The 23,687-nt window shown below is 52.2% G+C and overlaps 7 protein-coding genes across 7 annotated transcripts; 4 read left to right on the plus strand and 3 right to left on the minus strand.

Moving 5' to 3' along the window:
• Positions 1-1,119: 1,119 nt before the first annotated feature.
• Positions 1,120-1,998, plus strand: PSV08DRAFT_351178 (uncharacterized protein; the record flags this gene model as incomplete). Its single annotated transcript, XM_014226185.1, has 2 exons — positions 1,120-1,363; positions 1,415-1,998. 2 exons carry the CDS (start codon positions 1,120-1,122, stop codon positions 1,996-1,998), a joined length of 828 nt encoding a protein of 275 aa, XP_014081660.1.
• Positions 1,999-8,243: 6,245 nt separating this feature from the next.
• PSV08DRAFT_295471 (uncharacterized protein) lies at positions 8,244-9,926 on the plus strand. Its single transcript, XM_014226187.1, has one exon. It carries the CDS (start codon positions 8,369-8,371, stop codon positions 9,452-9,454), a length of 1,086 nt encoding a protein of 361 aa, XP_014081662.1. The 5' UTR covers positions 8,244-8,368; the 3' UTR covers positions 9,455-9,926.
• Positions 9,927-10,677: 751 nt separating this feature from the next.
• On the minus strand, positions 10,678-12,468 carry PSV08DRAFT_361972 (uncharacterized protein; the record flags this gene model as incomplete). The annotated part of the gene is made up of 5 exons (XM_014226188.1): positions 10,678-10,813; positions 10,894-11,730; positions 11,792-12,062; positions 12,119-12,295; positions 12,355-12,468. 5 exons carry the CDS (start codon positions 12,466-12,468, stop codon positions 10,725-10,727), a joined length of 1,488 nt encoding a protein of 495 aa, XP_014081663.1. The 3' UTR covers positions 10,678-10,724.
• Positions 12,469-12,503: 35 nt separating this feature from the next.
• On the minus strand, positions 12,504-13,285 carry PSV08DRAFT_295485 (uncharacterized protein; the record flags this gene model as incomplete). Its single annotated transcript, XM_066092606.1, has 1 exon — positions 12,504-13,285. A coding segment is annotated over exon 1 (206 nt), but the record flags the coding sequence as incomplete, so codon positions are not given.
• A 1,104-nt stretch (positions 13,286-14,389) lies between these two features.
• PSV08DRAFT_409542 (uncharacterized protein) lies at positions 14,390-15,941 on the plus strand (the record flags this gene model as incomplete). The annotated part of the gene is made up of 1 exon (XM_014226189.2): positions 14,390-15,941. The coding sequence occupies exon 1, from the start codon at positions 14,424-14,426 to the stop codon at positions 15,939-15,941; it is 1,518 nt and encodes a 505-aa protein (XP_014081664.1). The 5' UTR covers positions 14,390-14,423.
• A 607-nt stretch (positions 15,942-16,548) lies between these two features.
• Positions 16,549-18,616, minus strand: PSV08DRAFT_201890 (LMBR1-like membrane protein-domain-containing protein; the record flags this gene model as incomplete). The annotated part of the gene is made up of 2 exons (XM_014226190.2): positions 16,549-18,000; positions 18,058-18,616. 2 exons carry the CDS (start codon positions 18,614-18,616, stop codon positions 16,781-16,783), a joined length of 1,779 nt encoding a protein of 592 aa, XP_014081665.1. The 3' UTR covers positions 16,549-16,780.
• Positions 18,617-18,886: 270 nt separating this feature from the next.
• Positions 18,887-23,455, plus strand: PSV08DRAFT_222627 (CPSF A subunit region-domain-containing protein). Its single transcript, XM_066092173.1, has 4 exons — positions 18,887-20,985; positions 21,041-22,566; positions 22,619-22,766; positions 22,826-23,455. Exons 1-4 carry the CDS (start codon positions 18,990-18,992, stop codon positions 23,371-23,373), a joined length of 4,218 nt encoding a protein of 1,405 aa, XP_065949248.1. The 5' UTR covers positions 18,887-18,989; the 3' UTR covers positions 23,374-23,455.
• Positions 23,456-23,687: the final 232 nt, after the last annotated feature.

Below are 23,687 nucleotides of genomic sequence, written 5' to 3' on the forward strand. Positions count from 1 at the left end.
TTTACCACAAACTCTACATTAGTGCAGTCTTCAAGATTGCATAGACCCCACTTGTCGAGTAGCACTCCCACTTAAATAGGGTTGCTATCATTCTTGGGCCCTTGTTCTCTGTATATCTTTTAAGTGGACGTACCCGCAGAGTGCACAAGAAAGTCGTAAAAGCTTCCAGCGTTCCTTGTTGTCGGTGCCATCTTGCCAGTGACAGGTAGCTATTTTAAGTCAATAGTGTGATCACAAAAAGCAGACAAATTGTGAGCTCAGAGGAATAGACAAAGTGTCAAGTACTCATATGTGAGTGGAAATGTGCCAAGATGGCCAGGTGACAGGTCAGTGAATGGTATACGCCTGGCTGCCTTTGAATAAATTGCATGGGTCCCAGCGTGTGTCTCTTCGTGATTACCTGACTAACACATGGTATGACTGTGAAATTAGCAGGTAGCTATGAGGTTTCTTGCGGAAATATACATACCAAATCATGAACCGAAAAAAGGCGAGTGAGGCTCTAGCGCAATATCTTTCGAATTTGCAATGGCAGCAGTGTGAAACACGTGCCCATCGTGAATTGTAGGTGAAAAGATGCAAGTGAAAGAAAGATTCGTGACCAAGCTAAAGTATGGATCTTCAAATTAAGACAAAAGCGGAAAGTATAGTAGCTGCACAATTATGCAGACGAATATTCGTACGAAGTATTGTCAATGTCAAACAAATGCCCGTAAAGTGAATAGCAAAAGGATTCCGATTGCTAAAAGCTGACTATGATATCCGCACAACAAGAAACTTCTTTCAGTCTATATATTGTCAGGCTTGAAAAGGAGTCATGACGTGGAAGACATGACGAGAAGTTTGGGTGTACCTTCCTCTCACTGTGGATCACTTGACGTCCACTCTTTCCCAGGGAGCGTGGAGTGATTTTGTAAGCAGCACGTGAAAACAAACAAAGCCCCAAGCACCTGGATGCACTCCTTCACTTCAACTTTGGGCCACAATTAGTCTTTTCATCGCTTACAATCACATGTTAGCTGTTCTATAGCAGCAATTACCAATCAGAGGCACATCGCGGGACCTCGTGCCTCAAACCTCTACCAAGACCTCTACGCAAGCCACTAGCAGCTTTATCGTATGGAATATTACAAATGCTCGTTCGAAGATCTACGGCGAGAGGCAAATCGGCGCAAGCTCCAACTGCCCTTGATACCCCAAGACGAGCTCAGCGAGGCTTTGGCGAGCGATGACGAACGAAGAGGATCCGAAGCAACGACAGTAGAAACCAAAATCCAAGGTGGCTTTGTTCCCCAAAACGTCCATCTGGGGCACACAGCCGAGTTTGGAGCGACGGTCCTGGCCAATCAACTCGTCGACGAAAGTACATATAACCAACACCATACGTGGAGACAACGAGACTGATGAGGACCAGAAATCATCTACTGGACCATGAATACTTTCTTCCCAACCATCCAGCTCTTTTTTGAGTCTGGCCGTTCTTGTACTATCGACGGCGGCCAGCTTCCAGACGCAAGAATAGGTCTAGATGCGGCTCTTCAATTCAAGTTGACAGAGTGTGCACACGAAGAGGATGGTCGTGTCACCAATTCCCTTCTCCCCACAACATACCCAGGACCTGGGACCGGCATGGCTATCAAGGAGGTAGTCATCGCCAAACGAACAAGCATCGCGCTGCAGCCGATACACCCTGAAGACGCCGAGGGGTGGACAGAGCTCGATCGTCCTCAAACAAGGATCGCAATGGAAACGCATACGGTTGTTGGAATGAGACTGAGGGGTATGGATAGGTTGGCTTACATATGGGCGAAAGTTAAAAGTATTCCTGCAACACGAGTTTGGAGCGACGTCAGGATAGCTGGACTGCGAAACGACGTGCCAGTACCAAATGTATGGCAGCCAGAACGTCCTATAAAGCCAGGGGCTGAGAAAACTGTGGTAGTCAAAAACAGCCTGATTACACGCGATTCCGGAGCGGCCGAGATAGAGCCTCGCTAAGGGTAAATGCTTAGAAATATTGGGGCATCGGATATATCCCTTTCACGATGTGGCAGGCGGTTTGGGTGACAAGGTTAAGGTGAGCAAGTTTGTTCAATCAAGGAACTGATCCAAGTCTGTAACTAAACGTGACAGAAATAGTGGCAACTGTCCGGGAGAAGACCAGCAACACTGGAGCAATGAGTCGCTGACTTTGGTATCGATTTTGCAACGTGCCACTTGCTGGCAAAGGCACGACTGTGTATTCTGGAAATGGTTAGACAGCATGAATAGACGCATTGCTATAGCTCGACGCCACAAAAACTACTTGGTGACTTGACCGACGAAAGCGAATAAGAAGTGTTCAAGACTACTGGCAGCGGTGCATTGTTTTGGGAACAGGCGCTGAATGTTTTGCAGTCAGACGACATGCTCTTCACCACACGGATAAGTTAGTCAACAGCCCAGCAGCAACCCAGCGGTCCACGTGAGAAAGGTCACTCTCCAAAAGAAATAATACACGGAGTAATACTTACAATGAACCTGAACTATCGAGCCACAAACAAGGAATTACCACACCAACAAACCTCCAGACGGTCCGATATCACAGCCCGTCACTTCCGCGCCGACGCCACTGCTCAGCCGTAAAGCACTTGCGCCAACAACGCAAGCACATCATCACCGCTTATCTCGGATCAAGATGGGAAGTAACCCGTAATCACATAGATGAGATTCCCACATCTGATCTGCGCATATCCCAGCAACAACCCAGTCACACATACAAATGCCCTCAGCGATGACGCCCCCCCTCATCGCCTACGCGTCGTCTGCGCCTCTTTCCCTATCCCAGCAATAACAAACTCTTGTGTACCATGTCCACCTTACGCATCACCTATCTTGCCCAAGCCCAATCTACCCCGATCCTCAACCAACAATAAAAAGAAAACTCTATACATGGTATACCTTCCACAAACCATTCACCCCCACGTGATCCCAAAGCAAATAAACCCCCCCACGCCCCAGCGTCTAAAAGGTAACACATGACGGTTACCGCAGATATCTAAAACTCCGACCCTAACCCCCTTGTAACCTTGTAAAAAAATACCAAGAGCACAAGATAAAAAAGCTCCACACACAAAACTGTGTCCCGATCGGAGCATCCGCTCTCAAACTCGGCCTCACTTCGGCGTCGCAAAGAACAACAGATACCGTATAACCGTACGCAAACCCCCACGCTTGCGTCAAGCGCGGGTGGGGACGTAACAAGGTTGGGCGACACGAAAAAAAACGTTTTTGCGCTGGCTAGGGTTGAGGGCGTGGGACTGGGGAGGGGGGCGCGGCGGGGAAGGGCGGGAGGTATGTAAGGGGAGGGGAGGTTGGATGAGGGATCCGGGCTCCGGTCGGTGAGATGATGGGTTGGGCTTGATGAGAGTTTGGAGATGGCGGTGTGAATGGGTGAGATGACGGTGGGTGGTGGATGGGTTGGATGTTTGCGTGCGATGGGTATTGCTTAATATGTTCTCAACATGGTCCTTTTTTCTGTTAACAGTGGTTTGGTAGGCTGGGATGAGACAGGGATGCGAGTGAGTGGTGAGGATGCTTCGATTGCTTGTGTAGTAGTCTGGGGACTTGGATAGCTTACTTTAGAGTTACGTGAATGACAGCACTACAGTTGTTTTAGTTAACAAAGAATGCAGTGTAGTGAGTTTTTCCCAAAAGAGTAGTACCGGTTTAGAGTCTCAATCAGATTGTAAATGCTTTCGACGACCTAGATGTCAAAACAGAGTTTCTGCAAGCTTGTGAGTTCATGTTCAGTGCCTATGATGTCTAGAGTCCAATCTTCCTTGATCAGGTAATGCATCTTGCAACTCCAACACGAGATACCGACAAACCAAGTTCTCACACATGTCCTTTTCAGTACAGTCGTCTAACTTACTTGCGTTTTCGCATTTGCCGCGATTTACCATCAGTCGACCAAATAAACAGCAGCATGTCATGTATGTACTTGGACGTAAAAGGTGGTTGCCAAGAGCTGGGGAAGTGCATACCGTTCAGAAAAGCAATGTGCTTTGCCGAGCGGGTTGGTTTGTAATGGTGGAGAGCGAGATTGGTGGAAGATCTGCACTGCCTTTTCGGACCGAGGTTTGGTAACATGTGCATACTACACGGACTACACGGCTGAGCGCAAGGGTCTAGCGAGAGGCATGCGACTAGAACCCCAAACGAGAAGAGTTTTTTGACGTGTGGAGGTCTTCAAAACTTGGTTTGGGGCGTTGTTCGTGTCGAGATGCTGGAAGAGGGATAGCTGTGGTACGGAATTGTGCTGGACGCAGACGCGAACTGGACGACTGCTGAGAAACAGTGTGCTTACTTCAGATAAATTGAAGTAAATTGGCAGTATGTTGCCCGGTTACGTCGAATGTATTGTTTCCGCCTTATCCGAACTATACCCGTCAAGCGCGGATAACTTCCTCCAAACCGACAATGCCGTTTGTGTAGACATATAGGTTGCCTGGCAAGATCGAGAAGTATTCCCGTGCTCGCAGGTATGCCTGGTGATTGTTCGTAATGGGGTAAGACTGTACGATCTGTTGAGGATCTATGATGCGCATGTGCTATACTTGGCGCAGACCGCAGACATGCGCCATATACGCGCAGCCACTGACGCCGATGGCACCAATTTGGCTCAATACGACTATACCCCGAATTTGCCGTCATATTTGAGTAATGATATGAATCTGTGGCTTACGTGCAAGCGCTGCCCAGCAAATAACTAGGATAGACATGGCGTTTTGGGGTTGTCATGGGTCGATGGATTGGAAAGCTTGACCAGATGTAGGATCCTTGCAGATACTCGCTTGCATGGGTGGGTTTGTGAAAAATCTTGACTCTAGCGTGTATGGACTGTCTGTGGCTAGACGTCAACCCTTAGTCTGTAGGAATGCACTTGAAGATGCCAACAGTTGATCTTCGCATCAAGGCTGCCCGGCAACTGGCTATTCCGACATCCGAGCAGAAGGATTATACTAGCATTCGAGATTATAATGAACCTGTCCCATGCGAATTCGCGCAGTTATCGAAAGATGTGGAAAACAGCAGTTTCAACCTCGAGAGACACCAGCCAATTGCTGCATGGCTTTGTTTGTCTCCAATTTTTTATCCCTGCTCAGGCTGCCCATCGTAATGTCAATCTTTCTTAGAACACATCACCTGGTCCATGATCTGCAAGGCCCAGATGCTAATACGGACTTCTCAACAATGGGCGAGCCATTGATCGTGTCAGCAATATCATTCAGCTCCAACTACCATTCATGATTGATTGTTGGGAGAAGCAACAGTAGACGGGTAGAGATGACCCGAGCCTGAGGCCGGGGGAAGAGCGTGGGTATAGGCGACATCCCACGCCGAGACAGTGGAGAGGCTCCCGTCCGATCAGCTTGGCCGAGGTGTGTTGAGGCTCCTTGCTAAACGGAATTGGGGTGGCAAACAAGCAGCGGCCACAACTGCCGTTCTCCGTAATGCAGATGTTGAATGGCAACTGACCCCCACGAACAGCCATGACAAATGATCGACAAACTACAGGTAAAGCAAAAAAAGGGGGCGAAGACTTGAACACCAGTACCTGTAGCTGGTATTGCCAACCAAGGCCAAGCTGAGTTTGCGATGGGTGTGTGCGCTTGGGATATGTGTGCTTGTCCTCTGTCGCTTACGCTTGCAGTATGTACAAAGGCAGTATCGGTGTGTCTGGCTGCCCATGACTGATGGAAACAAGGCCATGTCATGGTGACGAGTGCCAGAAATGTTTTCCGCAGAAGCATGTGCGAATGCCGTCGGCTGGGCAAGTCGCCGATGGATGTGGACATGGACAACGGTCTGGCTTCGCAGGGTTGCATGTGCCCCGCATGATCCAAGGTGATGCCTGACCCTTATCCTCACCCCCCTTTATCGCTATTCCTGGCACGAGACGGGCTGTTGTCGGGTAGAGAGCGGTGACTTGTGATTTTCTGCTTGCACATGGCGATTAATTGTATCGGTTGGTAGTGTATAGGGATTGCGGTGAAGGAAGAAGCAAAAGTAGTGCTGTTCAAAGGGGTCTCGTGATGGTTTTTGGCCAGCACACGATGATGGGACTTGGGCAGCATCCAAGACGGCCATTCCCGGGGGTGACATGCATATCTCAGGGCGTCAATGCATAGAATGGCGGTACACGAGGACAAGAGCAATGGCAAAAAAAGCTTGGGGAGGCTATGCGAGTCAGAAGGCTGGTGCGGCGGCGAGTTCAACGTGTGCGGCGAGTGTTCGAACGTGGTAAGAAGGCGGGGAACCAGGATCGCCAAAATGTGGGGTAATAGCGTCGTCTTTGCTGGCTGCATCGCATCGCTCCAGGCCTCGGGGTTCGGTTGGCGCTCCGAGCGAGGCTGTGCATTGTGGATGGCGGACGTAGACGCTGGCCATGGATGGTTTTGCCAGTCTTGGTCGTGTACTTGGACCGACTCGGACCTGTTCTGGGTCAAGAGACCACGTATATGGACTAGGTAAGAGCTAGCATACTTCCATCCAGCTGGCGACGCAGTGGGTATGGACTTTCCAATCATCGTACCACCATGACGGCGTCGGCGGGTCATGCCATGTCGGCGGCAGCGCATGTTGACGAATGTTGGCCGCTCGCTGGACATGCGCAGGGCAAAGGAACTGCCCTAATAGAGTAGAGTAGTATCGCCGACCCAGCAGAGTTTGGCGGGATGATTCGGAGACGGACTTGCTTGGGGCGAAGTTGATTGCCATTGTCGGGGTAAGCGGCTACGTGGGGGGGGAGGGGGGCCAGCGATACACCGGTCGACGGTCCACGACGGAGGATCAGGTACCACGAGGGGGCGTCTCACCCCCCGTATCGTTTTGATATTGCAGCAAAAAGCAAGGTTGGGGCCATGTCGACGGGGCCTGCTCACCGCCGTCATGATGCCAAAGTCTGTGTGGATGGAGCATGTCGAGTAGTCTGGTCGGCACCTTTCCCCGCGCTGTGCCGCCTTGTTGATAATGTCGACATAGCGTGCATCGGCATGGTGCAAACACGTTTGCTGCCGCAATTGGCCTAGATGGCTAGGCACACGATTCAATGCTGCTGGTAGGACAGGGACGCGGCGGTGCTGGCGGCGAATCGACTGTGTGGAAACGTGTGTTGGAGAGCCTCAGAGGGCAGACGCTCGGGCCTGGGCCCCCCCGCCACCAAGAGTAATGGGCGTGGGGGTTCTCCCGACTCCAATCGATCGCCGCCATCTTGGCCAGGCTCTGCAACAACGAGGCACATGTTTGATACACACGCACGCATGTGTGTGCCTCCACTATTTCCGGCAGGTTTTCGAGGCCATGTCATGGTCGCATGGGGATGACGGCGGCCGGCCTGGTGCCGCATGGTCTGGTGACAGGAGCCTGCTTCACACGGCCTGCCACGTCTTGCAGCGGTGCTGGGAAATCCTTCGTCTCCCTTGGCCTTTGCATCTGCTCTGCTGCACTGCGAGCAAAAGGCCCGCCAGACTCTAGCGGCCGCTCGGGCGACTGGGCCTGGGGGAGCAGCATCGCCAGATGGTGTGAGGACGAGGACAGCGACAGGAGCCCGGCCATTTACACCGGACGGCCACGATTCCCCCACCCCCACACTACCACGCCCGAACGGTATCCATCAACGCTCCTCTGATTCCGCCAACCCTTCGCATGGCGCCCGCTGGCCTATCACCAGACCCCAATGGACCCTCAGAGATCGTCACAAGGCGCTGCTCCCCCTTGCCCTGGCCCTTGCCCTTGGCCTTTTTCTCCCATCCGGCCACGGTCCGACCGTCACAGCCTCCCCACCCCTGCCCTCCTGCTGCTCAAGCACGAGCAAAAAGAAACAAACGCCGCTTCAATCAGCAAGACGACCTGTCTTCATTGGACCCGTCCAAGCCACCCAGCAAACTAAGCGCAGCCAGCGGTGCCTGGCATCGGCTACGTGCAGGCCTTGACTGCCTCGCACAGGCTGCGCTTGTCACCGCCCCTTTGCCCTTCACCCCCCCCCCCCCCCAAGTGCCGGCTCATCCCTCTCCGACACGCTCGTTACTCGTTACCCTGAAATGCCTGCAGTCGCTAGCTCTCCTGACAAAGCTGTCAGCTGGACCCCCACGCCCCGTCGTTGCCCTTGAGAGTGTGCCAGGCCAGGTCCGGCGTCTGCAAACATTTAAGTACCTGCGCTATCTGGCTTCTTGACCAAACATCCATCCACCATTGACGTACTCGTCCCATTTTTCCTTTCAGCGTCTCGCTAGTTCTTTCCCAAAAGTCTCGCTTCTTTTTACAAGCCTTTGCTAGTATAAAAGCCTACTTTTCTTCTCCACACTCCCCAACAAAAGTTGATATCATGTCACCACACCACGACGCCCCTTCTCCTGCCAACAGCTTCACTCAAGATTCTGGTTTCCACCATCCCGTGCAATCTGTCTACCTGGCTGACCGCTACAACGACCTCGACGCCAACTCAATGACTTCTGCTGACGTTGGTATCCGGCGGGCGCTGGTCCCTGGCATCTACGTTCCCACTGTAGCATTCTTCGACCCAGCTACGGATAATGTAGATGTCCAAACGGTAGCTAGCCACGCCGTCCGTCTGGCAAAAGCTGGTGTTGCTGGCATCACCACCCAAGGATCCAATGGCGAGGCTGTTCACCTGTCGCACAAGGAGCGTGACCTCATCACAAACACTACCCGCAAGGCTCTCGACGACGCAGGTTTTGGCTACATGCCTATCATTGTCGGCTGTGGCGCCCAGTCTACTCGCGAGGCCATCGAGCTCTGTGAAGAAGCAGCCTCCGCTGGCGGAGACTACGCCTTGGTACTCCCACCAGCATACTACCAGGGCCTGTTTTCCAAGGACACTGTCAAGGAATTCTTCAACGATGTAGCCACTGCGTCACCTATCCCCATTCTCATCTACAACTACCCAGGCGCCGTTTCGGGGCTTGATCTCAACTCAGATGTCATCATCGAGTTGGCCCAGCATCCCAACATTGTCGGTTGTAAGCTGACCTGCGGCAACACCGGAAAGCTCAACCGCATTGCATCAGCAACACGCGCAGCCACCGTCTCCGATCCAGGCTCCGGCTTCATGTGCATGGGTGGATCGGTCGATTTCACTCTCCAGACACTAGTCGGAGGTGGCTCCGGTATCATCGGCGGCATGGCCAACATTGCCCCCAAGACCTGCGTCAAGCTAGTTGAACTGTTTGAGGCTGGCCACCTCGCCGAAGCACGCAAGCTCCAGGCTGTCGTGGCTAGGGGTGACTGGGCTGCCATCCAAGGCGGCATCATCGGCACCAAAGCTGGCCTCATGGCTCACTACGGCTACGGTGGTTACGCTCGCAAGCCTCTGCCCAGGCCCTCCAAGGAGGAAACTCGCAAGTGGCGAGAGGCCTTTGAAGAACTCGTCCAAACGGAGAACTCGCTATAGGAGCTTTTTCGTTATTCTGTTACGTCTGTTCACGAACCCTTCTTCTTTTACAGTCATCACCCCCTTCTGCATAGGAATCTGGCGCTGAGACTACTAGTATTACGAAGCTTGTAATGGCGTTTTTTTCTAACTTTTCATTTTTCTTTGACTGGAACCTGGAAATCTCAAAAGCAAAAACGTGGGGTATTTCAACTCGTTTACGTCTCTTGTTTGCAACTCCATTGATCGAGCTGATAACGCTTTTGTCTTTGTTTGCAAAGAAAAAAAAGAAGAAAACCCGGTTTCCATGTATCTATTTTCTTACTTTTGCACCCTTTTTTTTCGCATAGCAAGTGGGGTTGGGCGGTCATCTGTCGATACGCGGTTATCCGTTTTTTTATTACTATTAGTCTGCAAAGTAAGCAAAACAGGCTGCATTCTAAGGGAAATGCATCCGGAAATAAAATATCATGAATCAAAAACATGACGCCGTGTTGAATATTGCTCATTTGTCTTTGATCGCGACTTTTACCCCTTCCCGTAACCGGTGTAATCAAGAGCAACACTCTTCTGTGGCTTCACTGTGGTGCTTGCTATGGCTCGTCAAACATATGCAATTACCCAGCTTACTACATACATCCCATACTACATACATACTATCCGGAAATAGGAAATTCCCCAATCGGAATGGCCGAGGGCCGATTCCAAAAAAAAGGGCATACATACCTTACCCACGCCTTCCTGTACCTAAGAAAATAAAGCATGCAGGGAAAACGTAAGCCCGATACCGGTGTCAAATGCCAGTCTACGTCTTGTCTTTTGTACAACACATACCTTTTTGGCCCCCTTGCAACGAGAAAGGGAGGGGGCAGCCAAAGTATTCTATTTTCTTTTTTTTTTCCAAATGTGTCGATTACCGGGTTGGGTAATGAAGATAGTAGGTTCCAGTTCCGTGCATAACTCCCGCCCCCCCTCCTAGTGGCTAGCCTTTTTTCGGCAAAAAGGGGGGGCGTGGCAGCATCTTTACTCATTTCGCCGAGCTAAAACCGGGGTTCTTTTTTTTAAAAAAAAAACAAAAAACTCAAAGCAAAAGAGGAGGGAGGTATCCAAAAAGGAGGATATTCATGTTGTTTATGAACAAAGGGTATATGTATATACATGAGAAATGGAAGAAGATGAAACAAAAAAAAAAGACGCTGGTCATATCATCAAATCTGCGATTTTTTCTTCATCAAGGGGGAAAAAAAAGGAGAGCTGAACACGCTCTATCCCAACTCATTAGATACGTCGTTTATCGAGACTTGCCGCCGTGTCCGCGACCAGGCTTAGCACCACGGCCCTTGTTAAGCTTGACGGTGAAAGCGCCGCGCTCAATGGTATCTGCGAAAAGAAAAAAAAAACAGTCAGCATTCCGATGCCATTTTTGAAATACATATATATGAGTCGAGGATAAAACTTACTAATGAGCACGTATCCCGAGGGGAACAAAAAGTGCGACCAGGTACCGACAAACTCGACGATACCGCCGGCAGCATCATCCTCGGGGTAGATGTCGAAGAAGCCCTCGACGGTAACGCCCTTGCCGGTAGGATCCTTGCTCACAGATTTGACGTCGTGGACCCAGAGACCCGCGCCGTAGTTGCTCTGGTACGCAAGGCCATCGACAATGTAGAGGTTGTGGTCGATAGCCTTGTGGTCAGTCGCAAAGAAGGTTCCAGTCGCCTTGGGGTTGCGCAGATCCGTCAGGTCGATGATGTGCGTGACCGGGCGGCCCGAAGCAGCAGGGCCGACGGCGTTGACTTCGTCGAGCTCGTCGTTCAGGAGCACGTACTGGTGCCAGTTGCTCTCGGTCCACCAGCCCTGGTGGCAGTAGGTTGCACCGGGGTACGAGAGCGTCGACAGGATCTCCGAGGCCGGGTTTCCGTTCTTGAACGTCGAATCATACACGGTAATCGTATCCTCATTGTAGCCTATGCAGATGTTGCGGCCGCGGAAACTGCGGTCGGGGCCGTTGTACTTGACACATTGGGCATCGTGTACGTATCCGTCACTGCTTGCACATCCGGGGGAGGTGGGCTTGCTGGGGTCGGAGAGGTCGATGTACTTGAGACCTGACTTGCAGGTTTCGTTGCGGGGCTGGGCGCCGACGGCAAGGATGGAGTCGTGGTCCCAGTCTACAACGACGTTGTGCGTGCGACCGATGGGGAGGTCGGAGAAGAGGCCGACAAGGTCGGTCTGGGGGTCGAAGGTCTTGGGGGAGGCGGGGTCCACGGTCAGGAGCTTCTTCATGTCGAAGACTATGTCACGTGTTAGTGTTGTGTTGTGTCTGTAACACGAGTGACTTTTTTGGAAACTTACTCTGAACGTTGTGGCCAACAGCCTCAGAGCCGATAATGACCCAGTCGTTCAGAACACGGATCTCGCGCCATCGCGAACCCTCACTCTGGGCTGGGAGACGGCCAAGGTACACCATCTGACCGTTCTTGAGGACTTCGACAAAGGCGGCGCCAGAGAACTGGCCGACGATACCAAACTCGCGGCCGTTGGCGGCAGTCCAGCCCCAGGAGGAGGATCCCCGGCCTTCTGGGCCACCCATGTCGGCGTGGCTGATGAAGTCGTAGAGGTCCATCTAGTTTCTTGTCAGCACAAACATGACTTGCTTGCTTGAGTTTCACTTGTACTGACGTTCTTGCAGCGGTAAGTCTGGTTCGCGTTTCCTGGCTCAGCGATGGCGAGGCCATCTTTGCAAGGGATGCGGGTGTCGTTCTTTCCCGGTGCCCATGCCCCCTTCTTCAAGGTAGAGAAAGAGTCCCACTGAGCGGGATCTTGCTTGCCCTCTGCAACATCGCGCTCCCATTGATCCTGTGAGACAAGTCAGAAGACCGAAACCCGCAAAAAAAGCAGTCGGTAGGTAAACATACACTCTTCAGCTTCATCAACTTCTGATGAACCTGTCCAGAGGCATACTCCGACTTTGAGAAGAAAGCAGCCTGGACCGCAACAGGAAGTGCTAATGCAGCAACTGAGAACCTCATATTGACTACTTGGCGTGTGTGTGTGGAGTGCAATTGAGCTGGAATGAGCAAGTTTTCTACAGAGGACTCTATGGGTATATATAAAAGCCTGGTGCGCATAGATTACTCTACACTGCTCCTATGAGCCTGCCCATGGCATTGCCACAATTCAACCGCCATACTACGTTAATGTCTTGGTAAATTGGTGTCAGTCTGGGCATAGTTTGGCAATCATTCTGCATGCGGAAGGTGGAAGACGGCCACGTGACTGTTATCCGGCAACGATATAGCAGGGGTTCTTCTGCGGTCCTGCTGATCCACGGTGATGTAGCCGTCCGTATGCGATGCTAACTGTTTCCAGAAGGTGATTCGTCGAGGTTTTAACTGGACCGACTCTCGCCAAGCAGAAAAACAACTTGGATACCATTACGGCGATGCCGAATCTCACTCAGAGCGCATTTGCTGGACGGCCTGGAATTCGGCCTTGGCCAGTATCGTGAGCAAGCCAGCCGTGAGCAACATGGGCGAAAGAGCACCTCTGGGGAAGGTGATTATCCCCAGATGTTCTGTGTGCGTAGTACGTAGTAGTAAGTAGCGCGCGCTGGCTTGGAGCTTCGGCCTCGCGGAAGTTTGGCGTCTCTGACTCGAGAACATCGCACTGGCCCGCTGTCCAAGAGTTTCTTCCAGTCGCTCGGCAATGAGGCTGTTACCGGGTACTGGGATGAGAGCGGCCGAAACTTGGTTGGGGAGAGATAACGCGATGGAGTGAAGATACAAAACTGGAATGTGCGAGCTGCAGTCTCTCGGCGTTGAGCATTGGCATGCGCTTGCAGACGTTCCCACGGCTTGTACGCTACGTCAGCAAGGAAAGAACCCAAGTGTTTGTTAAGACGCTTGCTCGTTGTACAGAGACCATTTGTTTCTAGGGCTGTTCGAGAAGGCCAGTGTTTCTTTAGTGTCGCGGCATTCGATGCGGTAGTATTTTAGGTGACTGGATCTCGCGCATATAGTAGTGCTGTACCTCCTGTAAGTACGCACATACTAGCGAAACTTGAACATCAGTAGAACCTCGGGAAGAAGACAAAGTTAAAACAGTAATGTCAAAAGAGAAGATGAAATAAGGATATGACATCCTTCAAGACAAGACTGCCGGTAGCATCCTGTATTGCCGTGCTGACACTTGGCACAGCCACAGCGCAAGCACGGCACGTGAGCATCTCACCATTCACACGCATGTACATGTCAACAGAAGCTGCAGGTTTGGCGCTTTTCCTATCAACTGTCGTGTACAAACAGGCGTCATTTGTGGGAGTAGCAAGCCATCATCTACTTGCCATAGGTTTGCTTCTAGGTCTTTCGGTATTTGTTTGCTACCACTGGCTGCCACTCACACACCAGAGCTCTTTCACACCATATCTACTAACCCAGCTCACTCTTTTAGCAGACGCCCTGTACCGCACGATGCGCATCCATTCACCTCTCTCTCATAGGTTGCATGTATTCACACGCGTTGGTGGGCGGTGAGTCGCGAGGCCATCTCTCCTTCAGCTTCACGCGGTCAACAGCATTTTCACTTCACGAGACGTTTCCTGCACACTCGAATGAATACCAGCCACCGGGATACCGAAATCGGCTCCCGCATTGGGTATAATCTATTATGTAACACGGCCGGCTACGCAAAAAAAAAAAAATCTGGTCACTTTCACACCACTTGCTGGTCGACTGACTCCAGGGGGGAACGGCTGACCAGCCAGCTGGGCGCCAATGGGTTTCACCGTGAAGGAAGCAATCGGACCGGTGAGGGAACGTCGTCAGCCTAAAATTCCCATGCCTGGAATTTGCAACAACATGGCTTTTATACTCGATTCCACACTTGTTTTTGACAACAGCTGCTCCAATTGAAACAACAATAGACGTTGTTTTTTATATGCAGTGTTTTTTCTACGACATACGAACTTGCAAGTTTCCATTTCGCAATGGTAATATCTCACATCCCGAGTGAGTTACAGACGGGCAAGTCTGCCGTATCCAGCAAAAAGATGCCGTCGGAGTTCGCACAATCTCTTTTGGCGGCTGCAGAAACTAGCCACGAGCCTATTGGAAGTTCAGAAGGAGATGTTACATCGAGACGATCGGAGGCTAGCCTGGGCGGAATACCAGAAGAGCTCCTTCTGTACATCCTGCAGCACTTGAAACACCAAAAGGATGATCTGGCCAGACTCTGCCGAGTAGACAAGCGCTGTAAGCGTATTTCTCAAGAGTTGCTATATGAAACTGTGGGGGGTATTCGACCACATCACGAGGACGCACATGCGATTTCCCGCTGGCCCACGCTAGCCCGGAATGTGCGGACTCTTGTATACGCCTTTACAGATTCTGAAGACAAGGAGTCCGAAAGAGAAGTTTTTCTCCATGTCCTCAAAAACGGACACAGCATTCGCTGGATGACATTGGGCGTCGATCTCGCCAAACGCGACAATGATGAGCCAACGAATGCAAGGGATACTACAGCGGGTTGGCTAAGATTATTCAACCAAGCCATTGCCCCATCACTCGAGCCTCGCAATCGGTTCACCAAACTCACCCATCTCTGCATCAAGGCCAGACGCCTGGCGTCGAGGGATTTCCCAATTGAATCCTTATCCAGCCTCTTCCGCCTTCCCTCGCTCCTGCACCTCCAACTGGATGGCTTCCATCAAACCACGCCCTTTAAGTCCTGGGCTATACCCCCGTCAAGCAGCCCGATCAAAGAACTCTTCTTACACCGCGCAATGCTCGACATCGCCGCCTTATCCCACCTCATAATCTCCATCCGCTCCCTCGAGCATTTCGAATACAACTTCCACACCGCCCCCTGGGAGCCCTTTGCCACAGAATCAAACCCGCTATCCATCTTCCCCAATCACTCCTGGAGTTCGTTGGGCGCCGCACTACGACATCACCGAACCTGCCTCGGGCGTCTCTCACTCTCCGACGCTTCCGACGCCGAAATCATCGGCACGGTTTACCCCGAGGGCCACGACTTCGGCGTCCTTGGCTCGTTCGGCGAGTTTGAATGTTTGCACAGGATGGCTTGTCCAATCGAGGTATTTGTAGATGTTGACTGTGTAGTGGATGCGGAGTTCTTAGCGCTGTTGCCGCCCCGGTTGGAAGCATTCAGCACGATTGTGAGGGAGAAGGAGGCGGATGAGGCGGCGGGGCATGTCGCGCTTGTGACTTCGCTGCGGAAGGCTATAGGAGCGAGGAGACTGGAGGTATCGGTGTACTTTCAGTACATATGTCGGTGCCAAGCACTGACTTCGCAGCGCCTGAGCGACGCCGCCAAACGCGCGATGGAGAGTGGGGTTGTGCTATTTTTTAAGGGTGGGGAGAAGGATCAGGAGGCGTGGGTTCTGGGGCGCGAAATTGGAGAAGACGAGCAAGACGAGGATAGCTCCATGGAAGACGACGACGATGACGACGACGAGACCATGGACGATGGACATGAGGGGTGACCATTTTTTTTTCCGCCCGATGTCTCTTCTTTCCGCACCCATGTAAGCCACCGGGAATTATATCCCTGCTAATACGAATGCGGATACGGATGCTTTCCCATCCCCGGGCCTCGTATACGCAGCACTTCACCCGAAAAACACAGAACCCATAATGGCAACACCGTTGTCGTGTCAGAAACGGTGCCATGGCGGATATATGCAATCGAGTAAGCCGGTCCTACATTGTTCGATATAGCCGAAGTGAAATATCTGGGATTCTTTCCTGCCAGGCGGATAGAGAGAGAGAGCTGCATGTTATTCCAGCAACCGCAAAGGCCTTCTGTTTCTCTGCTCCTGTTGGAGAAGAACAGTCACCTATAGGTATTGCTCGATGTCGTAGCATGCGGAAATGTTCACATATCTACCACCGGGGCTTGTTTCTTTTTTTTTTCGGGGTCGTTCCGAGATTAGGGGGCGGGAACATGTATCTGTATAGACGATATAGAAATGATGTTGCAGATGACGATTTTACGATGGAAATGAAGAGTATAAGATTTATGAAATTTTATCCCCATGGATTCAAAATTTTCGGACTTTGGTAGTTTTCTTGATCAAATTTGCTTTGCGAGGGACTTGTTTTTCATTTGACTCGCAGGATGGCTACTCAGCGAACTTGAGAAGAAAAAACAAACAAACAGTAAAATTCCAGGGAATGCAAGCGACTATGAACTAGGATCAAGAATACATCAGAGGGGAAGGATACGTAACCCTCCAGCACCACACTAAAATACAAGGCAAAAAGAAAAAGAACAATTTTACCGCCTACTCAGGGGCATACTGAAGAGAATCCATAGGGTAAACTAGTTTTCCTCATTTCTTACGCTGGTAGCGCCATACGCAGTCGTGGGTTTGTTGGCACGACCAGTAGCATCGCCCCATGCAGCACCGAACCTGCGACCAGTGCTTGCAAGCAGACCTTCTTCCTCTTCCTCTTCGAGGTCGCGATCCATTTGTTCCTGGTCGAGTGTGGGTGCCCTGAACAGCGTGGTGACGAAGACAATGAGGTAGATGCCCAAGAAGGCGAATTGAGCCCAGAAGAGAACCACACCGAAGAAGGGGAAGTTGATTGTGACCCGGTTGATAAAGGTGCTGAGGACAGAGGGTGTGCAGACTTGCTGGGCAGAGGGATTGGTAGCAAGTTCACTACAGGGCTTGATAAGGTCCTTGTGCTCGGTGCAATCGGGTTGCTCGTCAAGACTGTTGGTCTTCATGTCGCAGTAGGTTTGAGGGCCCCAGGTAGCGTACTGAGGAGCAACGACCATGGCGACGGAATAGTTGATAGCGAGAACAATAAGCGTAAGGAGCACAGTGGCCATGAGGAGGGCCTGGGGCGAAGTGTGGCCCTTGCGGATCTTGAAAATAGTGATCCAGAGGAAGCGGATGCCGACCGTGGCGATTCCGACAACAGAGGCGGAGAAGAAGAAGAGGACAAGGAGCAAGAACAGAACATAGTCGATGGGGAAGACCTTGGAAGACTTGACCAGGATCCAGTTGAGAGGCTGGAAGATGTTGATGTGGCCGAGGATGTATCCGCAGTGAGCACCGCAGATGGAGTTCTTAGCCTTGTCAATGCCAGTGATGAGCATACTAGCGAAGATAACAAGGGCAAAGACGAGGAGGATGAGGCCGCCAAGGAGCTTGAGTGGACGGAAAAAGGCCTCTGTCCTGATCCAGGCCTTGACGATCCAATGGCGGTCCTCACCACTGGACTCGGCCGCCAGGCGTTCGCGGCGGATGAGAGTGCGCTCCTCGCGAACAAGGGCCTCGAGCTCGCGCCTGTCCCTGCTATCCAATCCGCCCTCGCGGCCTTGGCTGCGACCTTCAAGCTGCCTCTGGCGCTCACGGTTGGACTCGAGTTGAGAGGCAGTGTTCGCGGCAAGGGTGGGGGCCGAGATGGAAGGTGCCGACTTGATCATGGCAACAGGCAGTAGCGCCATACCAGCGCCAGTGTAGAGAACATAGAGCACGGTTCCGACTGTGATGAGTAGACCGAGGGCAAAGGATAGAGCGCGCTCGCCATCTGGAGGGCTGTTAGCTTGTGTGTCTGAAGTCTCAAGTGCGCCTTGGCTGTGCTTACGGTTCTCAGATAGCAGATGCTTGAAGTAGTCGAGATCAAGACGCTTGTCGTCCTTGGCCTGCTTTGCAAAAGGCACGAAGAAGCCTACGAGGAAGATGGCGACGACGAAGACGAGGAAACCAAGCGTCCACTTGATGGCGCCGCCAATGCGCTGGCCAGCCGTCTGCTCTCCGTGCTCAGCGGCATCCTCGTCGTATTCCTCATACCAGAAGTAGGTAAAGGGAATGACGAGCAGGCAGAGAACAGCGTCGAGCGAGTAGAGCGAGTAGTAGACAATGCGCAGGGTGTAGAGAATACTGTCGACCTTGTCTGGTGTGGCCCAGTCCTTCTTGCGGCCTAGGCTAGAGCGGGATGTGGACGAGACGAGAGCGACGTCAACGGGGATCAGCAGGACCGTGGCCAGCAGGGCAAGCGTGGTGAAGATGCAGACAATGGTGACAGCGGCAGCGCGATCGCGCGGCTTCTGGTAGACGTAGACGAAGGTGGACGCGATTAGGAAGAGGAGGCCCACGGCGACGGCGTAGGCCACCCAGATGAGGCTCGTCTGGATGAGAGCCATGATGGATGTCGCGGAAATGAAAGTAGGAAAAACGATGCAGAAAAGAAAAGCGAAGGCAGGTCGCAGACCGTCTTTTTGGTGTCTTTTTCCTGTTTCCTGGTAGTTTGGCGTGCGCCGCTAAGAGTGGTGGTACACGGTGCTGTAACAAACCAGCGGCAGCAGCATGACGTCCCTGTCGCGTCGCAGAGCGGGGATGATGCATGCAGCCTAGCAGACGCGTTAGCCCCATCGGGCCCATGTCCATGCACGCATACCCACACTTCTCTCTCCACGACGCGACTCAACACCAAGACAAAGCATCGCGGGCGCTGTCCCCTCCAGCTCCGCTCACCTTCACCCCGCCCCCCAAATTGCTCTGAGCGGAGCCATCGCCATGCAGTGCTACACGGAAATAGCCCCGCCCACGGCTGTCAGCCATGCCCTCCATCTCCCGCTGCTGCACGCCAGGGCAAACAACCTGGTTGTCGCAAAGAACTCATTGCTGCAGGTTTTTGAGCTCAAGTCCACCACGACTGAGGTCACGCCGGGCGGGGGAGACGAGGCGGAAAATGCAGCCGCCAACCTGGACACTGAGGCGGCCGATGTGCCCTTGCAGCGCACTGAGAGCACCGCCAAGCTGGTCCTGGTCGGCGAGTTCCCCCTCGCTGGCACAGTTGTGTCGCTGGCGCGCGTAAAGGCACTCAGCACAAAGTCGAGGGGCGAGGCGCTGCTGGTGGCATTTCGGGATGCAAAGCTGAGCCTGGTGGAGTGGGATCCCGAGTCGTACAGCCTCCATACAATATCAATACACTACTATGAGAACCCAGACTTGCCCGGCATTGCTCCTTGGTCCGCTGATCTCAAAGACACGTACAATTTTTTGACGGCAGACCCCAGCAGCAGATGTGCCGCCCTCAAGTTTGGCTCTCACAACCTCGCCATTCTTCCCTTTCGCCAGCGTGATCTTGTCGACGATGACTACGACTCGGATGCTGATGGGCCCAAAGAGTCCAAGCCTGAGCAGCAGACTGCATCTGGCTCTCACACAACGCCTTATACCTCGTCCTTTGTCCTGCCGCTCACAAACCTCGACCCCACCCTTACGCACCCCGTCCACCTCGCCTTTTTGCACGAGTATCGCGAACCCACGTTTGGCATCGTTGCCGCCTCCCGAGACACGGCCCCGTCCTTACTCGCGCACCGAAAAGACATTCTTACATACTCCGTCTTTACGCTTGATCTCGAGCAAAAAGCCTCTACTACGCTCCTGTCCGTCTCCGGACTGCCGTACGATATCACCAGAGTGGTTCCGTTGCCTTCACCCATTGGTGGTGCTCTGCTGGTGGGATCAAATGAAATCATACACGTCGACCAGGGTGGCAAGACAAACGGTGTGGCTGTGAATGAATTCGCCAAAGCCTGCACTTCCTTTCCTCTCAGCGACCAGTCAGACCTGGCTTTGCGCCTCGAAGGCTGCAGTGTTGAGCTTTTGTCTCACGAGGCGGGTGACGTGCTAGTCGTGCTCAACAATGGACGTCTCCTTGTCCTTACCTTTACGCTCGACGGCCGCACTGTTTCAGGCATGACTGTCCACCCCGTTGCGGCAGACCATGGCGGCCACCTCATCAAAGCCGCCGCCTCCTGTACTAGCAACCTCGGACGAGGACGCCTTTTTGTTGGAAGCGAGGACGGAGACTCGGTCATGCTGGGCTGGACTAGCACGGCAAGCCACCTGCGACGAAAGCAGTCCAACGCAAACATCGACACGGACGAGGACATGTCTGATGAAGAGGATATGGAAGACATGGAAGATGATCTTTACAATGATACAGCCCCTGCTGTTCAAAAGATCACTGCTGCTGCTTCGGAACCTACTGCGCCTGGCACCTACACATTCCGCATACATGACGTACTGCCGAGTATAGCTCCAATCAAGAATGCCGTCCTACACCCAGGAAAGGACACCGAGTCATTGAATAGGGGCGAGGTGATGCTTTCGACCGGGCGAGGGGCTGCTGCCTCGATAACAGCCCTGAATCGTGAGCTCCACCCCGTCACTGTAGCCACAAGACAGCTCCCTTCAGCACGCGGCACTTGGGCTGTGCATGCCCGGAAACAGGCGCCCGGAGATGTCACTGCTGCTTTTGGTGAAGACATGGAGGCAAACATGGCCACTAATGTAGACTATGACCAGTATCTCGTGGTATCCAAGACTGGCGAAGATGGAACCGAGAGCACTGTCGTGTACGAGGTCAATGGCAATGAACTCACGGAAACTGACAAGGGTGATTTTGAAAGAGAAGAAGGCTCAACGCTGTTCGTTGGCGTACTGGCAGCAGGCACAAAGGTTGTGCAGGTAATGCGGACTGAGATTCGTACCTATGACTCTGGTAGGCTACAGCTCCTGTGCAAAACATCCCGTGCAATAATTGACAATCTATTTAGAACTTAACATGGATCAGATCCTGCCAATGGAGGACGAAGAAAGTGGCAACGAGGTCAATGTCATCAATGCCAGCTTCGCGGACCCATACCTCCTAGTCCTGCGCGAAGACTCTAGTGTTAAGATCTTCAGAGCTACTGGCGATGGCGAGCTGGAGGATGTTGAAGCCACCGGCTTGTCCAACTCGCAATGGCTTTCCGCGAGTTTGTTCAAGTCTGCTAGCTTCACAGAAGTTTTTGCTTTTCTCCTCACACCTGAAGGAGGCCTTCGTGTATTTGCAGTGTCAGATATGGAGAAACCATGTTATGTCGCTGAAGCTCTAAGCTTCCTTCCACCGGTCCTGGGCATGGACTATGTCCCCAAGCGTAGCGCCATCAAGGCTACGATTACAGAGATCTTGGCTGCTGATCTGGGCGATGCAACGACCAAGTCACCACACCTAATTGTCCGCACATCGAGTGATAACCTCGTCATCTACAAAGCTTTTCACTCTCCGTCACGTTCAGCTGCTGATCTGTGGACCAAGAACTTGCGATGGGTCAAGCTTTCTCAGCAACATATACCACGATACACTGAAGATGGCGGTGCAGAAGATTCTGGATTTGAGAGTACTCTCTTGACATTAAGCGACATTGGTGGCTACAGTACCGTCTTCCAACGAGGCACTACCCCGGCATTCATCTTCAAAGAGTCTTCAAGTGCGCCGCGTGTCATTGGTCTGAGCGGAAAGCCAGTAAAGAGTCTGACATCCTTTCACACTTCCAGCTGCCAACGTGGTTTTGCCTACCTAGACTCTACTGATACGCTCCGCATCTCTCAATTGCCACCACAGACGCACTACGGTCACTTGGGTTGGGCAACACGGCGTATGCCAATGGATGCCGAAATCCATGCTCTCGCCTACCATTCGTCGGGCTTGTATATTGTTGGCACGGGACAGCCAGAGGAATACCAACTTGATCCGTCTGAGACTTATCATTATGAACTCCCTAAGGAAGACATGAGCTTTAAACCAACTATTGAACGTGGCATCATCAAATTATTGGATGAGAAGACCTGGACTATTATCGATACGCATGTTCTCGATCCACAAGAAGTAGTCCTCAGTATCAAGACACTTAATCTTGAAGTCAGCGAAAATACACACCAGCGCAAGGATCTTGTTGCAGTGGGCACCGCGATTCTCCACGGTGAAGACCTCGCCACCAAAGGCTGCATCCGCATATTCGAGGTCATCACCGTAGTTCCCGAACCAGACCGCCCAGAGACCAACAAGCGCCTCAAGCTCATTGTGAAAGATGAAGTTAAGGGTGCCGTCTCCGCAATCTCAGAGCTTGGTACACAAGGGTTCATGATTATGGCCCAAGGACAAAAGTGCATGGTGCGAGGTCTCAAGGAAGATGGCACTCTTCTCCCTGTTGCCTTTATGGACATGCAGTGTTATGTTAGTGATCTGAAGAATCTGCCTGGAACAGGTATGCTGGCTATGAGCGACGCATACCGTGGTGTGTGGTTTACGGGATATACAGTAAGATTCTTTTGTGCAGTGGTGGATAAGCCAATCGCTAACGATTGAATAGGAAGAGCCATATAGAATGTCCCTCTTCGCACGCTCAAAGCACAGTCTCGAAGCCATAGCCATCGACTTCATCCCCTTCGAAGAACAACTCCACCTCCTCGTCGCAGACGCAGATATGAACCTGCAGGTCTTACAATTCGACCCAGACAGTACGTCTACACACCTTTTATCTCTTCTTCGCAACTTACTAACCACATGTACCCCGTAGACCCAAAATCCGAAGCTGGATCCCGCCTCCTTCACAAATCCACCTTCCACACCGGCCACTTCCCCGCAACCCTACATGTCGTCCATTCGCGCCTCAAAATGCCCTCAGCGTCGGACTTTGCCGGTACAAACAATGCCGAAAGCGGAGACGTTGAAATGGATACTTCATCTCCCGACGACAAAGCCACGCAACCCCTCCACCAAATCCTGTGCACGTCTCAATCCGGCACGCTGGCCCTCGTCACCCCGCTAAGTGAAGATACGTATCGTCGCCTATCCAATCTCAGTGCGTACCTGTCCAATACACTCGATGCAACTGCGGGATTGAATCCTCGTGCTTTCCGTGCGAGCGATACACCAGATGGCGGGTGGGATGCTGGGACTGGTGCTAGGGGCATGCTGGATGGGAACTTGCTGATGCGGTGGGGGGAGCTGGGGGAGAGGGGACGGAGAGAAGGGCTGGCAAAGTATGGGGAAGGGGAGTGGATGTTCTGGGGGGAGAGAGAGGTGCTTGCTGGCTGGGGGGTGTTTGGGGGCAGGGGCAAGTAAGAATTAGGAGTGAAGGGCGGTTTGTTGTATTGGTTATTGCGGGATGAAAAAAGGAATGAAAACTATTCATGATTACATACTATACGTCTGTGTCTTGTGATATGATGTAATAGTGGCCTTGGTCTTCGTTTCATCCGGTCTAGTAGTATGTAAAAAAAAAAGTACACAACTGACATGACACTTTTATCCCAAGTCTAATTTTGTCGAAGAAGAAGAGCAAGAATCGACATTGCTGATTCCATCGGTCTATGTAACCAAATTAAACGAGAAAGTACTAAGAAGAAAAAAAGCTCATAAAAGAACCATGCTTTGGT

Source organism: Bipolaris maydis, assembly GCF_028858645.1.
Source record: "Bipolaris maydis strain C4 unplaced genomic scaffold PSV08scaffold_6, whole genome shotgun sequence".
In the NCBI taxonomy this organism is placed as follows: Eukaryota; Fungi; Ascomycota; class Dothideomycetes; order Pleosporales; family Pleosporaceae; genus Bipolaris; species Bipolaris maydis.